General features: G+C 43.5%; 1 protein-coding gene across 1 annotated transcript; it reads right to left on the bottom strand.

The window, feature by feature from the left end:
* Positions 1-4,754: 4,754 nt before the first annotated feature.
* Positions 4,755-11,314, bottom strand: PSMB3 (proteasome subunit beta 3). The gene is made up of 6 exons (XM_019550262.1): positions 11,208-11,314; positions 9,218-9,402; positions 8,573-8,680; positions 7,251-7,428; positions 6,838-6,932; positions 4,755-4,879 (listed from the first exon to the last, which is right to left on the bottom strand). The coding sequence occupies exons 1-6, from the start codon at positions 11,208-11,210 to the stop codon at positions 4,831-4,833; spliced, it is 618 nt and encodes a 205-aa protein (XP_019405807.1). The 5' UTR covers positions 11,211-11,314; the 3' UTR covers positions 4,755-4,830.
* Between the last annotated feature and the right edge of the window lie 4,906 nt (positions 11,315-16,220).

Below are 16,220 nucleotides of genomic sequence, written 5' to 3'. Positions count from 1 at the left end.
TGTTCTGCCAGTGTTAATCTAGCTAACGTTCATTCAGTTTTCCTAACTCATATGATTCTGCAATAGGTACTTAAATTTGCTTCCTGAGAGAGGTTTTAACAACAAAAATAGTCCGTGCAATTTGCACCTGGAGAAAGCTTAAATCACTGTCAGTTCGGAGTGTTGTTAGCAGTGACTGTGCATCAGATTTGGATGCATGTCTGGTTCCACTGTACAAGAGGAAACTGAACTTGAGCTGTAGACATTTTTCTGCTTCACTCCAGGCTCATAAGAGTCTGGTAGAGCAACAGTTTGATGGACATTTATGTCTGAATACTTGCTCCAGATTATTTTTTTCAACTAAGGAATTTGAACAGACTCGTGTGATTCAATTCTGTCCTGTTTTGTCTCCTGATTAATCGCTTGTAATATTTTTCACATCCACATGTCAAACTTACCATAAGTTTAATTAGGTCTGCTCCCAAACAGATGCGTCTCTCTTGAAAGCTTTTTTGTTGTTAAGCAGGATTTAGCAGGGGTTTTTGGTTTTTTTGGCTTTTTTTAAACAAACCTCTTGCAGTTGACACACCTTGCTTATCTGCCTTGAAACTGTTTTCACATATGCCTTTGTTTCAGGAATAAGCTGTTAGAATGTATGTGTCCTGTGCTGTAATGTGTTACAGTTTGCTGTGTGGATTTGATCCTTTTGAGAGAGAACTGGTGCTCATCATAATCCTGGTAATTAACTAGACTAATGTTAGCCTTGGTTGGATTCTGAATGCAGGATATCTTTAATTTTTTCCCTTTATGTTCCTGCTGTAAACAGCACAGCTTTCAATATAGGGGAATGAAGGGGGAATAGGTCAAGACTCAGAACTCAGTTTATGAGAGTCCAATGTAAATACTGTTTAAAGAAATATAAAATGAATACAGTTGGTTGTAATGGGATATGGATCTTTTTGTCCACTTTTGGGTTATTCTCTTTGAAGGACAAATTCCTTATGCCATTGTAATCCACTGTCTATTCTATGTGTAAATTTGGGGTGCTTAACATGCCATTGTCTGAGAGCCTAGCAAGAATCTTACACATCCTAGGATGTCTAGCTAACACAAACCAAATGCAGATGCGAGAAAAACTGTAAAAATGGGGGAGAAGGAGGGAGAGCTGAAAATATCCTTAGTTTAGAGGGGACTGTCAGTTACTTTCCTCTAAAACAATAAGCACTTATGGCTACTGTGAAATAGGAATTAAATACCCATTACTTTTTATTCTTGACAGTTTTAAAAATTTCTGAATCTGCAACTTTGGCCTGGTAAGTTTGCCACTCTCCTTTTGGGAAATTAGGTTGTACTTTGTAGTGTGCTAGATGTAGATGTGCATTTTTTTTAATGATGGCAAATAAGGAAGTGTGCTGAAGACATCTTGCCATGAGATGTTTTAAATGGGCAGCCCAGGGACAGTAGGGGTAAAGTTTGTTTAGCTAGGGGCAACTATAAAACTACAAACAAAAAAACCCCAAATAAACCTTGAACTTTAAATAGGGTTATAATCAAAAGACAACTAGTTCCTGCAGCAACTGTTACAAAACAGGTGACATGAAGGATTTGAAGGCTCTGTTGTTTTACATTCCCACTCCAGATGGGGAGAAGACTTATTAGACTCCAGTCAGTGGTCTCAGTACCTCATGGCATAAAAGCCCTGCAACTTTCTATTTACTTTAGCACTTGCCCCATTTTGCCATTTTTGTCATGTTGCCATACAGTGTATATTAAACTAATTAAATGCAATTGTCTCATTTAAAGATGTATTACCCAGGCATGTAACTGTTTAACATTCGCATTTTGTATATTGTTTACATTTTGAGAGGTAGCATTATGTTAAAATGCTAATTTTGTTTCTAGACAGTATTTTTGTTACTATAAGAGGTGAAGCTGCAAATATTTGATTTGTTTCTAAAAGGGACTTTTTGCTTTTTTTGTTTTTGTTTTAATCTTGTTTTTGGTCACCTTTTACTTTGAAATATTTAAAAAACACCACCCCATTAATCTTTTTTTTCTATCTTTTTTTATACAACTGCCTGTGATAGTCTTTGTCTTTTTTTTCCTATGACTCTTTGTCCTAGCTTGCTGAATGTAGATGTTTCTGTCTATAGCATGTACCCTGCAGAACACTTTACACTGAAGTGCATTGCAATTGGAAACCATGACTCAGCTGGGAAAAGGTGTAGTAGGGTAGGCCTGCAATATAAACTGTAACAGCCAATTGTCTAGATCCCTGCAAAACTGCAGGAAAATTAAGTAATTGGCTACATTGTTTTGTTTTTTCTGGCAAATGCTGTGCAATTTTAGGTCAATTAGAGGTGTAAAAGTAGTGTGGAGCCCAAAAACAAGGCAGGGGGCAGTATGTTAGAAGGGAGATCTTTTAGGAAATATATTCCTGACTGCTTAGGGTGCGTGTCATTATCTTGATATTTACTAGGCCTATGTCAAGGAGAGGTAAAAACTTTAAGATTAGAAACACCTCCCCCTACATCAAAATAACTGATGGGTATGAGGAAGAAAAAGGATGCTGATAGTACAGACCAGGTCTACCCCCTTTTGTGAGTTGTGCCACTTATAAGATGGCCTGTCAAACCCACTCAATAAGAACCCCTTAAGAGGATGCTAAAGACCTCTTCCCCCTTCCCTCTGCACTTTCCCCTCTCCCGAGTATATAGTAACCACTTGCTCTGTATACACCATAATTTAATCATCATTACCCACCAGCTTCCAGGTGGCTTTTGTGCATAGGTTGTTTTTGGTGCTGCAGGATGCATGCAAAAGTGGCAGTAGGGAGGCTATGGAATTCACTTTTCAAGCTAGGTGCAGTCTTTTTAATGGATCCATTTCTTTCCTCCTCCCCTGAGGTCAACCTTTTTTACCTGTCATTTTAATCCAGTGCCTCTGACTATGGTTTTGATTGGAGTGGCTTTTAATTGTAAAACTCCTCCCACAAAGCATTTTCTGGGCTCCTGATAGAGAGTATAGCTATCTTTAATAAACTGGGATTGACCAATCCCAGAGAGGTCAAAACCACCTTGGAGTCTTCAGCTGCAATAGTAGATAGAGCCAAGGACATCCCTATGAAAATATTCAAGAACTTGCCCTTTGTTTAAAGGTGAGCGGCCTTACATGCAACTGTATGAAAAAACAATCCCTTTGGATACCAACTTTACATTATAACTAAGGGCCTGCTCTTCCACTTCCAGGAAATCTAACTTCAGCTTTAATTTTTACTGACAGTAAAAATACTAAGTGTTTTAGTAGGGGCATGTCCAGTTTGCCTGTCTGGCAGACAAACTACTGCTTTGCCTTCCAGGTGGCTATTACAGCTGCCTTCAACTTGGGACCAGTGTTTTAACCACAGAAACTAGAGGCATATCATGGGATTAAACTGTATTGTGACCTAATTGTGGAGAAAATGGTGGATTGTATTCTGGTGTCAACAGATTAATAGACCTGCATTTACTATGCAGTCTCTACAGATGCTCCATTTGCAGCTGCAGAGAGGTTGGAGTGTTAACATTTGTATGGTATAAACACAAAACTTTTCAGGGGTCAGTGTTCATGCTGAAAACTTTTGTTTGCAACATTATGTAACTAAGAATTCCAAACCCACTGGAATTGTAACAATTGTTTGAAAACAAAGTTGCAGTCCCTTCCCCTCCTGCTTTTTAAATGCACCATTTCAAACTTGCCTGGCAGTTTGTTGTTTTGAAGAACCTGTTGTCCAGCGTCCATCATACTAGCCACTACTGACTTTTCCTTGCCATGTGAATCCTTGTGTAATAGCAACATTAATACTAGGGAAGCAGACTTTGGTCATCCATCATTTTTAGTGGTTTACATTTTTAACCACTCCTGTTCTTTGTTTAGATGTGAGATAAATGCAGTTTGATTGGGCTATGTCAAATTGGACTGTTATACCTACAGGTCACAGAGATGGGCAAGACTGATCAGTGCAACTGAAAACAAATGTGAATAAATTTAATTTATCTAAAACTAAAATGATGAAGCATTCTAGATTTTCACTGCTGTTTCAGTTTGGGGGGGGGGTTGTTTATTTTTTTTTAAATAGGAATTTTAAGTCCTCTGTGCTTGTCTGTTTGCTAGGAGCAGTTTGAGACACTGTTACTGTTTTGAAATGCATGCATGTTACAAGATGAATCTTCAACCAAGAAAAAAAATAAAAATGAAAACTTTGTGTACATCTGTTCCTCATTGTCTTATTTCAAATGAGCTCTGATCGTCCTTAGCAAGTCACAGCCCAACTGTATAAGAGTCTCCTTTTATCTGCTCTTACAATTCCAAGAATGGTATTACCCACAACTGGAAAAGTAATGTTGCTGTTGCTCTGAGTAGGTTATAAGTATCTGTTGTGAAATACCTCAATTTACATGTGTTAATTAGAACATTGTAGGGTTTGGTTTTGTTTTTCCAATCTGGACCACATATGTTGGACAAGCCACTTGGGAGACTTTTTCTGGCAGTTCTAGGAAACAGCTAGAGCCCTAGCACTATGCCTAACTTACCCAGTATCAAAAGTAGATGCTATTAGTTCTCCAGCATGTATTTGATAAATATCCTTCTTCACTTAGCATGGGGTGTTGCAAAGAGGAAAGATGTCTGTTTTATAATTACTTTGAAATAATTAAAAATAAGCAAATCTACTCTTTAAAGCTATAAGTGAGAGTACTTAAATGCTGATGCATACATTCAAGAAAAGCAGAGCCATCTCCAACAATGAAGAAACTTTATTTTAAAAAATCCAAACAGATTGACATGTGAAATAAGAACAAACCCCATCTTAAGTTAGTCCATGCGAGCCTTCAGTGTTCTTGTAGTGATCTTATCTTTTTCACTGCAGAAAGAGAGAAAAGACTGACTGTAAACAACACTTAGTTCTACAGAAGGGTCTAATTAGACACTACACATGGGTTAGTTACTAACAATTGGTATAAATACTATATTTACCCAAATCCAAGACAAACCTGAATTTAAAATGACCCCCCCCATAATTAAAATGTCCATATGTAGAATCTATAAACTTGTTCTAATTTTCCATATGTATACTAATTATTGGAGGATCATCTTAAATTCATCCCCACCACTACTACTGCATTACGGAAAGCAATAGTAGGAGAGCAGGAGGTGGGCCCCACAAGTAGCTTGCCCCTTATTTCCTGCTCTGCTGCAGCCTCAGGCTCTTCTTCTCCCTTCTCAGCCCTGCAGCTTCCAGTTCCACCTGTCTCCCCTTCCACCCCTTACCCTTGCTCTGCTGAGAGCAGCCTGTGGCATGGTGCACAGCCCCAGCCCAGCCCTGTAGCAGCAGCATAGAGCCAGCATCACTGCTACAGGGCCAGGCTTTGTGCCCCAGGCTGCAGCAGCTATGAAGCAAGGATAATGCACAGGGAGGAGATGGAGGCAGTGAGAGCCACAGCAGCTACCTGGCTCCCCCCACCACTCATTCCTTGATTCCAAGATGAGGGGCTATTTTGCCCCCTCATGTTAAATGGGGGAAAAAAAGACCTGATCTTGGAATCAAGTAAATAGCAGCTGCAGCTTTATATTTAGACCTAATCTGACAGCTATGCCAAAAAATCCAAACAAGCCTCAAATACTTTGCTTCTTCCTCTTCAACCTGCTGACAAAATGAGGACAAGCCACCTCTCACTACAGCCTGACCAGAAGTTGGGCATGCTGAACACCTCACTACAGAAAACTGTCAATCTTGCTCCTAACACAATGGATGGGGACACTGCTCAGAAATCAACAATGAGACAAGTGATCCAAGCAGTCTTCTGAACAGAACTAAAAAGTTGCTCTTGATGAGCAGTAACAGCATGATTTCTGTCTTAGGTAGAAAGAGCCATGGGTGGATCTAGAATTTTGAAAATGGGGTGCAGATGGCATGGTGCAGATGGTACAGTGCATCATCATTATATACATCACATCGCACATTTTTCTCCAGGTAAAAATGAACTAAAAGCTTTATAATATGCTAGTGGCCTGCAGCTGTAGGATTTATTTGACAATCAAAGCAAAAACAAATATAATTTTATTGGAATGTGCAATTAGCTTGCATCATATAATATTATGTATGAAAAATAACATACTAGGCAAAAAATAACCAAAAAAGTTGTATCTTTAGTCCTGTTGTCATTAGAATTAAATCTACATCTCTCAGATTCATAAAACACAATTTAGCTTTCTTGAGCACCTTGACAATGCATCACTGAAAGTTATTTCCACACCTGCGTTGTTGATGTTTTTAACTAGAGTTAAAAACAGACTGCAGGACTGTGAAACAGGTGCCATGTTAGAAGGAGCAGATAAGACAGAGTTGCTGAAGAAAGAATAGCTGGATTAGTGGATCATTTTCAAAACCATTAACATAGGAGAGAAAGTCATTAACACCTGTGGACTGAGGAGCTTGTAATCTACCTGATTCATTCTAATGAGCCTTGAAGTCTATAGACTTATTTGCTGCTGCCTGACTAGAAAGGTTGCTGCCACTGCCAGGCAGTTGGAAAAAAAAAACCTTCCTTCTCTTTACACAATACTGCATGCATAGGGTGAATGCCTTAAGAAAATTTATCTAACAATGGGTATGCTGAATTTAATTTACTAATCAGTAGCGCAGGACTAGCAAAAAATGGAACAGGAAGGAAATTAAGAAAAAAGTCTAGCATAGGCAAGATCTGGCTAAAGAATAAGGTTGAGAGCTCAGAGCAGTTGGGCCTTATGACAAATCCTTGAAAGACTTCTCAAAGCTTGGTGTTTAATTCCAGGGGAAAAGACTATTGGAACAGTACTTACATTATATGCACTACCACACCCATTCCAGATACAGCATCTCTGTCTACTGCATTCAGCATAGCCTGGGAGATGGTCTCAAAGAGATGATCTGGTTCCTAAAGGAAGAGGTACAGGAAAGCCTTTTAGCAGGATGTCACAGGATTAACACTGAGTTTTTTAGATAAGGCCAAACTCCAACCCCTAGATGTAGGCCACTTTGCTGTAATGAGCTTATCCTTGTAGTCAGAAGGAGGGATTAACCCAAACCAGTATTTAGCACATTTTCACCAAAATTGAAAGCTTAAAGCTCTGTCCAACACAAATCATTCAAATTTCTCTTAGTCTTCATATTAACAAGTGATTTAGTCCATGAATTGACTGGTTGTTTAACCCCTAGGCAAGCCTTGCCACTATCCCCACCTCTCTCCACTCACCATATCAGGTTCCCAGAGGGACTCGCACATGCCATACATCTGCTCTGAGCAGGTGCCACTGACCACAAAGTCATCAGTTATCATGGGACAGCCAATCAGGTCTAGAGAGCAGATGAAAGGTTCATAAGTTATGGGGTCCAGTCCAGCAATGACTGGCTCTGTGTAATAAGGTCCAAACCTGTGAAGAGCAAGTTAGAACAGTTTTGGTACTTCAGTCCTTAAAGGCAACAGCAGATTTCTAACTGAGTAACTATTTAAGTGAAATCTGTATTTCCTCTCTGGAGCTAGTGACGGGCTTTCCAGATAGGTAAGTATGTAAACAGTAGCAAAGCATTTCAAACTAAGTGAAGAAAAATCAGCTGTACCCCTCCAGTGAAGTAGTTTAATACAGACAAGCTAAATTAAGTGTGCTCCATCACCAGATTCTGCTATTTAGACAAATGATTACTTTTATACAAATAAAGGCTTTTGAGCTGTGTCAAATATAATAAAGGGTCACTGAATTTTAAGAACTGCTGCCCTTGCATCTAGAACCTATAGAACCCTCCAAACACAGTTGCCCTTCAGATCCTATTGACCCCCTCCAAATATTTTTTGGCAAAAGAAATGGACATCTGGTACCAAACATTTTGTGTCTTAGACTTTAGAGGTGGACTGATCTGGAATGAAAAACTCAAGGTTTCATGAGGACTTTAATTAAATTTGGTACTCAAATTCTCCAAAGCTAACCCAGCTTTTAAATCTGCTTGTGTTCTACAGAAAAGCAGGCAGCATTATTGCTTTGCGACAGACACCCCCTGTTCAGTAACTGTTACTTAAATGTGCAGTGGACTTAGTTTTAATTAGGATATCAATACAGTGGAGATTTCCTTAAGCATTGGACTGAAAATGAACACACTGCCAAGCATAGAAAATTTCCATTTCAAACTCCATGTCAGCAACAACTATGCTTTCAGCTCTTGCCAGCCTAAAACTTGCACCCATACTTCAGTAACCACCTAGCTCAAGTCCTGTGCAGAATAGCAATAAACCAGTTATGTCTCTGTTAGGAAAGTTCACTCACTGAAAAGTAGTGCAGCTGCATATAGCTTAATAAATACAGGCTTTATCTATTACTTATTTCTGCCTATGCTTGCAATTTAACAGTCTTCATCATTCATTTAGCTAAACATCCATGAGTCCTGTTGACCATAGTAAGAAAGTTAGTCCTCAGTGAAGGGCTTGCTTTCCTCTTCACTTCTCTAAATTTTCACTGAACTCCGTTAGCCATCTCCTGATTCCACTGATACTGTACCCGAACTATTTAATTGTTTGCTGTTTACCGTCTCTCGTAGAGCAGATTGGACACCATGCTCATGAAAGTCTGCGGTTTGATCTGCCTGCCTTCCTTCAGTTCATAGAGATTCAACCTGAACTTCAGTCTCTGGGCACTGCAAGAAGAGATGAGAGTTCATGTTAAATTGCACCTATTCAAGACATTTTCCACCCACCCAAGGGTTAAGCTTTGCTACTAAAAACTAACATCTGACAGACACATGAAGCAGACCAGTGGATTTAGAATGCACGCACATTTACATTTCAAACTGCTATATCTGGGTCTCACTTGTCCCGTGATCTTAAAGAAATCAGATACAGCTTTGATTTTGAGAATACAATGACTGATTTTCTTTTATTAAAAAAAAAAAAAAAAACATACAAAAAAACAAAAAGACCCAGGATACAATATGCCACAAAAATGCAGCTTGTTTTTTGTTGCTGCGGAGAGCAAATGTGCTTTGAAGCCCATTTGGTGGCTATTCCCAAGAGGCCTGATAGGAGCTGGACACACAGAAAGGGAATACTGGTATTTACCTGAACCCCCAACTAACAAACACAGATAGCTTGAAGACCCATTGTACCTCAATACTAAAAGTGAACTCACTTCTGGTATGTAGGTTGGGAAGTTTTGTTTTTTTTTTTTTACTTACACGGTCTGCACATCTGTGGCAAGCCCAGCCAGTCCAATGTACAGTCTGTCTCCCATAGGGAAAATCTTCTGGAAATCTGTGGTCACCATCTGAGCCTGAATTCCAAACCGTCTGTCTGCCGCAATGGCCACGCAGTTCTTCCCCTTCATGGCCATGACAGCCCCGCCATTATATGACATAATCGACTGTTAAAAGAAAAAGATGATGGGGCAATTTTATGGGCTTGCTGGAATCCTATACAGCGTGCTAAATTAAATCAGTTATAAGGACTCTCTCATAGTATCAACTAGATCCATGCACACATCTGGGTAACAAAGCTGGAAGGGCCCCCACCCGCCCATCAGTCAAGTGTTATATTGCCCTACATTTGCTTAGCACAAGCTGAATACAACAAAGCTAACTCTTTCAACTACCTTGTCTAGTTCACCTTACAAACACCTGCCGGCTCCCCCAGGGCAAGCCAGGCTATTATGTGGTTTCCCCCTGGTATTAAGGCAAAAAAGTCCTGAATAGCTCATTTTCTTTAGCAAATGCTACTTATGCTGCCTCTAAATAATTAATCCCCTCTTTTAAGTCATTTTCCTTCCAGTGAATAAAGGCATCTTATTACAGAATTAGGTTCCCCGATTCTTAATCCTTATTTTCCACTATAATAAGGCCTACTCTAGTGTTGTTACCTGATCATCTCAGGCACAGATCATGTGTTTTCTGTGTGCGTACATAAGATCTTCTAGGCTGCGTCCAGACGAGCACAGACGTTTGTTTCCCCAGGGAAGCAGCAGCAGCACACCCAGGTTACCTCAGGTGGGGAAGGAGAGGCTGAGGCCAGCAACTGTGCTGGTCCCAGCAGCATTACTGGGGTCCTGGGGCTGCAGCAGGAAACCTGGCTGGCAGCTGGAATGTGGCTCCAGCCAACCACGCTCTGGTTTTGGGAGACTGCCACATGCACTGCCTTTTTTTTTTTTTTTGACATGGGCTTTTTTAACCCTGGGATCAAAAAAAACAACCCCCAAGCTGCAAGGTAGCAGCGTGGGGAACCCCTGCATGTGTGGTACCATACACAGGTCTGCGATGCCACCGGTGGTATTGCTGCACCGGATGCGTGGAGTCGGTGGAGCAGGCTGCCCGCCCACCCGCCAAGCCTCCATGCTTGTCTGGAAGTGGCTCTTGAGTCTGGATCTTTTGATACAAAGAAGTTTCTTTTCCAAGACCTCACCCCTCCCCTCAATTCAAGATATCAAATAACTCCCAGAACAAAAGTTTTCGGAAGTTTTTAGTCTAAAAGAAATGTTCTTCTTGAAATGCTTCTGACCATGGTCATCCTGCCATTGCTTGTCCAACACCAGCAATCCTCCACCAGGGCACCATCATCCTATGGCCACATGGCACACTTACCACCATGGATATCAACAGGAAAATGCAACCCACAAGATAAACCCAGAAATTTTAAATGGCAAACCGCCTGGTCAAAAGCCAGGCTGACCCGCTGCAGGCTTTCTGAGCTCTTTGTAACAACAGAATTATAGGCTTGTTTTCCCAATGTCAAAAACAGAGCGAAAGCCAAGAGCTGGCACTTCCCAGGGGGGGTGTGAGGGGAGGGTGTTGGGGACCCAAGCCTAGCGATGGCAAGAACCGCTGCCGAACGCACTGCCCTGGTGCCCCCTGCGCTGCTCCCTTCCCTAGCCCCCAGTGAGGCCTGGCAGAGGCAACCTGTGTACGGCACGTGCCAGGCTGGGGAGAGCACAGGCAGCGCGGGGGCAGCTCTGCCGGGAGAGCAGCACGTTAGACACGGAGCAGTGGGCAAGGGCTACTTCGGGGCGCCTGCCGCACTCCCCAGATACCTCCCCCCCGCGGGCCCCGCCGCTTTAAGACCCCCCCCCCCGTTACGTCTCTACCCGAGAGGGGGGGGGTCCCAGTCCCCAGCGTCCAGGCAGGCACCAAGGTCGCCCACCGGAGGGACCCGGACCGCCCCGCCCGGGACGGGCCTCACCATGGTGACGGCTGAGGATCCCGCCGCACACCCCGAAACTCCCCCACCGGCTCCTTCCGGGCTGCCGCACCGCGCACCCAACCCTGCTCCTGCCTGTCTCCCTCCTCCCTCCTCCTCCCATTGGTAGGCCGGCCAAGCCCGAGGGAGGCATTCGCCGCTGCTATTGGCGCATCCCGGTTGTCAGTCACGGGAGCCGGGCAGGGAGTGAGGCTCAAGGTGCGTTGAGCGGAAAAGGAGGCAGCGAGAAAAATGAAGAGTCATAGCGAGCGGCGCCGGCCGTCGCAGGGCATGACGGGATTGCGGCGGATAAGGGCGGGCTGCCGAGTGCCGATGGGCGCGCAGTGTCTTGGGTCATCCCCATTGGCGCCTGCTCGCGTGGTTGCGTGTCCACTTCGCACCTGCACGCAGGCAGAGGTGTTTCTGCTGCTCCGGTCTGGGCTCCCGCAGTGCCCCCAAGGGCTGAGACTTGGACTCAAAGCAGAGGTTGGATTTCTCTAAACAAAGCCCCCGTTTTTGTGCAAGTCAAATCAGCGCCCCCGCTGTGAGCATGGGCGATCTAGTAGGTTGCAAAGGGGGCGCAGATCACATCGCCACACAGAGCACACCTTGGTAACCAGTTAAAGAGAAACTAGAGAAGTTTTACTGGTACCGTAGGGGGCAGCGCGAGACATTATTCCGTTTAAGATCAAAGCAAACAACAAATGCAACAAGTGCAGTGTGCTCTCACTGGCTGGAGCCTGTATTAAAAACAAAAAACAGCTAGGCAAAAAAATAGCCAAAGGACATTGCGTAGGTAGTCCCTTAATCATTGTAGGTGAATGTACGTCTCTTAGATTCATAAAATCTAGCCTTCGGGAACTGCTCGGCAGTGCCTTCAGAACTTCATTGGCAGTCACTTCTACACAGCGAACAGGCAGCGACATGGCAGGAGAAAGGATTGTTGGAATAGTGGAACATCAAGACTTTAAAAAGGAGAGTGGGTCCTTAACACCTGCTGAGTGGAGAGAGATTAACAGGAATCAGGGAGGTGACAATGAGCCATGAAGTCAAGTGACACCCCCAGCACTGCCTGAATAGAAATGCCACTGCCATTGCCAGGCAGGTGGTTTTAAAGTTTGGCTGGAGCAGGGTTGGAAGGGGGTGCAACTGTACCCCCCCAGTCTGTTATTTCCAGGTAGCTGCCCACAGTCACCTCAGTTGTTTGGGTTCAGGCGCTGGCCTTCATGTTAGAAGCAATCTCAGTGGAAGCTGTATTGAACACAGCCCATTATCATAAGTCCCTGCCTAGTTAGGGGCCAGCAGCCCCCGGTTAGGCACCGCTACCTGCATTGCTCCAGGTACTGGTCACTGCAGTCTCAGCAGAAATGTAAAAATAGACATTGAGTTTATCCCAGGGCTGACTGTCATGGCTGTGATTGTCTTCATCAGGGGCACACAATTATTTTGGGTGGAGGGCTGCTTACTGAGTTTTGGCAAGTCATCAAGGGCTGCATGACAGGCAGCCCAGGGGCAGATAAAAATTAATTTTCTTAATTTTGGGGCGGGGCCCACAGGCCGGATAGAATGGCCTGGCAGGCTGCATCTGGCCCCCAGGCCGGATTTTGCCCACCCCTGGTTTACATGGTAGTTAGCTCAAATTACCCACCATTGTTCCTGGGCAAAGTATTAATTTGGATCTTTCCCTGATACTTTATGTGGGACAATGAGCTTGTCCCTCTGTAAGAACTGTAGTTTGTCATGGGATAAAATGCTTAAATTTGAATCAAGCAGGGGTGTCTGGTTTTAGCCAAGCAGTTTGAATGGCAGTTAACTCGAATTAGCTGCTGTTGTCCCAGAGCAAAATGTTAATTCAGATGTCCCAGTTATTTAGCATGGGACCACGGGCTTGTGGATCTGTTGCATCCCAGGATACAAGGCATTTATCCCAGGAGAAATCTAGTATCTAATTTTGTTCTGTTTTTGAGGGGGGGAAAGAGGGGAAAGGGTAAAAACAGACAAAAGCTTTTTATCCTGGGATCCTACCGCCCGTACAAGCCCACAGTCCCACGCTAAGTCTTTGTGAAGTGCTGAGATAACGCCCCCCCACCTTCGCCACACCAAAATTAGGGTTACTTCAAGTTACTAGCCTTTCAAGATGCTTGTGGAAAGATTGCCTGATTTGATATGAGGATCAAGGGGAAGTTTCTTTTCCAATGGGGAAGGTGGGCCAAAGGAAGCCTTTGCTGCCAGAGATACAATAGTAACATGGCCTCCATTGATTTGACTGTGTAATCACAAAGCTCTTGGCCTACTTAGTGGCTCAAGTAATCATTTAATGTGAGTGGAGCCAAAGGGGTCTCTGGATAAAAATAGGTGTGCTCAGTGGCACACTAGTGACTCCAAAGCCTGTTTTTATTCCTTTGAAATGTGCTCCTGCTGGCCCTGTTTGATCAATGTTTCCATGAAACTTTGGGCCTTGGGAAGCATTCAGCTCTTAATGGTACAGGTTGCTCAACAAGTACAGAAGAGAGGGACAAATATGATTAGGGGTCTGCCAAATTAATCCCTCCTCTCCACCTCCAAGGCAGTGCTGAAAGCAACCAAAAGGAGGCAAAAGGAATTCTGAGTTCTGAAGACACTCTCTCTCTCTCTCTCTCTCTCTCTCTCTCTCTCACTCCTTATTTCCTAAGGGGTCTCACTCAAATTCAGGAGGTTGGGTAAGGCAATACAAATATTTAGAGGTCTAGAAAATATGACATGAATGGAAAGGCTGAAAAAAGATGGGGCTGTTTAGTCTGGAGAAGAGAAGACTGAGAGAGCATTGGATAACCATCTTCAAATCCAAAAGAGATTCTGACAAAGAGCCTGGAGATAAGCTCTTCGCTGTGGCCATAGAGAACTGGACAAAATGTTTCTCATCTTCAGCTTCAATAAGAGAAATTTAGGCTGGATATTAGGAAGAATGTTTCCAGCTCTGAGGGGGGTTAAGCACTGGAACAGATTAGCTCTAGAGACTGGAACCTCCATCACTGGACATGTCTCAGGGCAGGTCAGACAAACACTTAGCTGGGATAGTTTTTAGACAGGGATGATCCTGTTTCAAGCAGGCAGCTGGACTAGATGTGATCTCCTGAGCAACCTCCCTGCTCTGTTTTTCTATTATTCCAGGAGTCCAGCAGAGACTGACAAAAATTATTAGAGGCCTGGGAACCATGATTTATGAGAAAAGACTGAAAGAACTAAGGTTTAGTCGGGAGAAGAGAAGACTGAGAAGGGATTGGATAACAGCCCTCAAATATCTGAAGGGCAATTAGAGAGAGGATGGGGGCTATTCTCTGTGGCCTAGGGGACAGGATTAAAAGCAATCATTTCAAGCTGCTTCAGGGGAAAGTTAAGTTGGATATTCAGAGGAATTTTCTGACCAGGAGGGTAGTTAAGCAATGGAACAGACTACCTAGAGAGGTTGTGAAATATCTGTCTTTGGAAATTATCAAAAGCAGGTTGGACAGACTCTTGGCTGGAATGGTTTAATCAGGGATGATCCTGCCTTGAGCAAAGGGCTGGACCAGATGACCTTGTGAGGTCCCTTTCAGCCCTGCTTTCCTTTGATCCTATAATCCTAACAGTTTCCTCTGAAAGAGAGATGGAGAAGTCTTCCCTGCCCTTGGTGATGTTCACAGTGTCTCTGTTGGTTTTACGAAAGCCCTGCTTCCCAAGAGTCTGTGCTCAGAAAGAGCCCTTTCATAAACAAGCAAAACAAAAATCTGCTTTATGGAGCACTGGATTGCAATTAGCAGCAGGTATTTAAAAGTAAAATTTACAGGGAAAGAAGCCCTCAGATATCGCTACCAGGGTGGTTTATCCGGGCTCAGCCTAGCATTTGCTTCAAACGCTGCCTGCCTTCACAAGTACGTTTGGAATGCAGTGTATTGAGGCACTGGGTTACACTGGATTAGATGGAGGTCAGCTGGAGCCAGCACTTTCACTCCTCCTGGATTTTTCTCACGAGAATCCTAGCTCCCAGCTTCACAGGGCCGATGGGTTTACCTTTGGATATTTGGACTCAACTTCCTCTAGCTGCTGCTGCTACATCTCACACAGACTCCAGGTACATGTGCCACCTCAGACACCTGTTGGAACCTGCTGCTGCTGTAGGGACGCTTGAAAGCACCCAAGTCAGCACTTTTTGTTTCAAAGAAAGAAGACTCTTGTTAACATTAAAGTGTGACACAGAGATCCAAACAGCAGTTTTGCTGGAGACTAAACAGAAAATAGTTCTCAGACTACAATAACCTCATTTTGCTTTTAACATCAGCTTTTACTAAACTGGAGGAAAAATGCATGGGTTTTAAAAATATATACGCCATCACCTTGCCCTATAAATCTTTGGCTTCATTTTTAAATTTTAAATCAACTGAGCTAGTGGTTTCAGCACAGGCGAGGGAATCAAGAACTCCTGCACTCCCAACACAAACTCCCTTGAGCTAAACATCTTAGGGACAGGTTTTTGCCAAGTGCTTGGGACCTAGCAGCTCATAGTGCCTGAGATGAATGGCTACCTTCATCAGTGCTGGGTCTCACTTGGGAACCTGCATGACATGGCCAGACCTGCACTAGTGCTTCTACTTGAGAATCCCTGTGACGAACACTGGTGTCGATCTGATCATTTCATTGTAGGTGTCCAAACAGAGTCACGGCTTGGAAGCGACCTGGAGGACCAGCTGGTCCAACCCCAGCACTAATGCAGAAGTGCTGCTCCTAAATCATCCCTGCCTAGTGTTTTTCCAGCCTCCAATTTCTAATCAAGGAGAGTCCTCAGTATCTCTGGGCAATCCTGCACACAGTATGGAAAACCCAGCCCAGTATCTTTCTCCCCTCTGAAAAGCACGGATGTAATAGATTTCATTTAATAGATTTCATAGACATTAGAGCTGGAAGGGACCTCGGGAGATCATCGAGTGCAGCCCCCTGCCCAAAGGGCAGGAAGTCAGCTGGGGTCATAGGATCCCAGCAAGATAAGCATCCAATTTACTC

Source organism: Crocodylus porosus, unplaced genomic scaffold (assembly GCF_001723895.1).
Source record: "Crocodylus porosus isolate Cpor-Errol unplaced genomic scaffold, CroPor_comp1, whole genome shotgun sequence".
NCBI classification, from domain to species: Eukaryota; Metazoa; Chordata; order Crocodylia; family Crocodylidae; genus Crocodylus; species Crocodylus porosus.
This window is presented reverse-complemented; position numbering and strand designations above follow the sequence as displayed.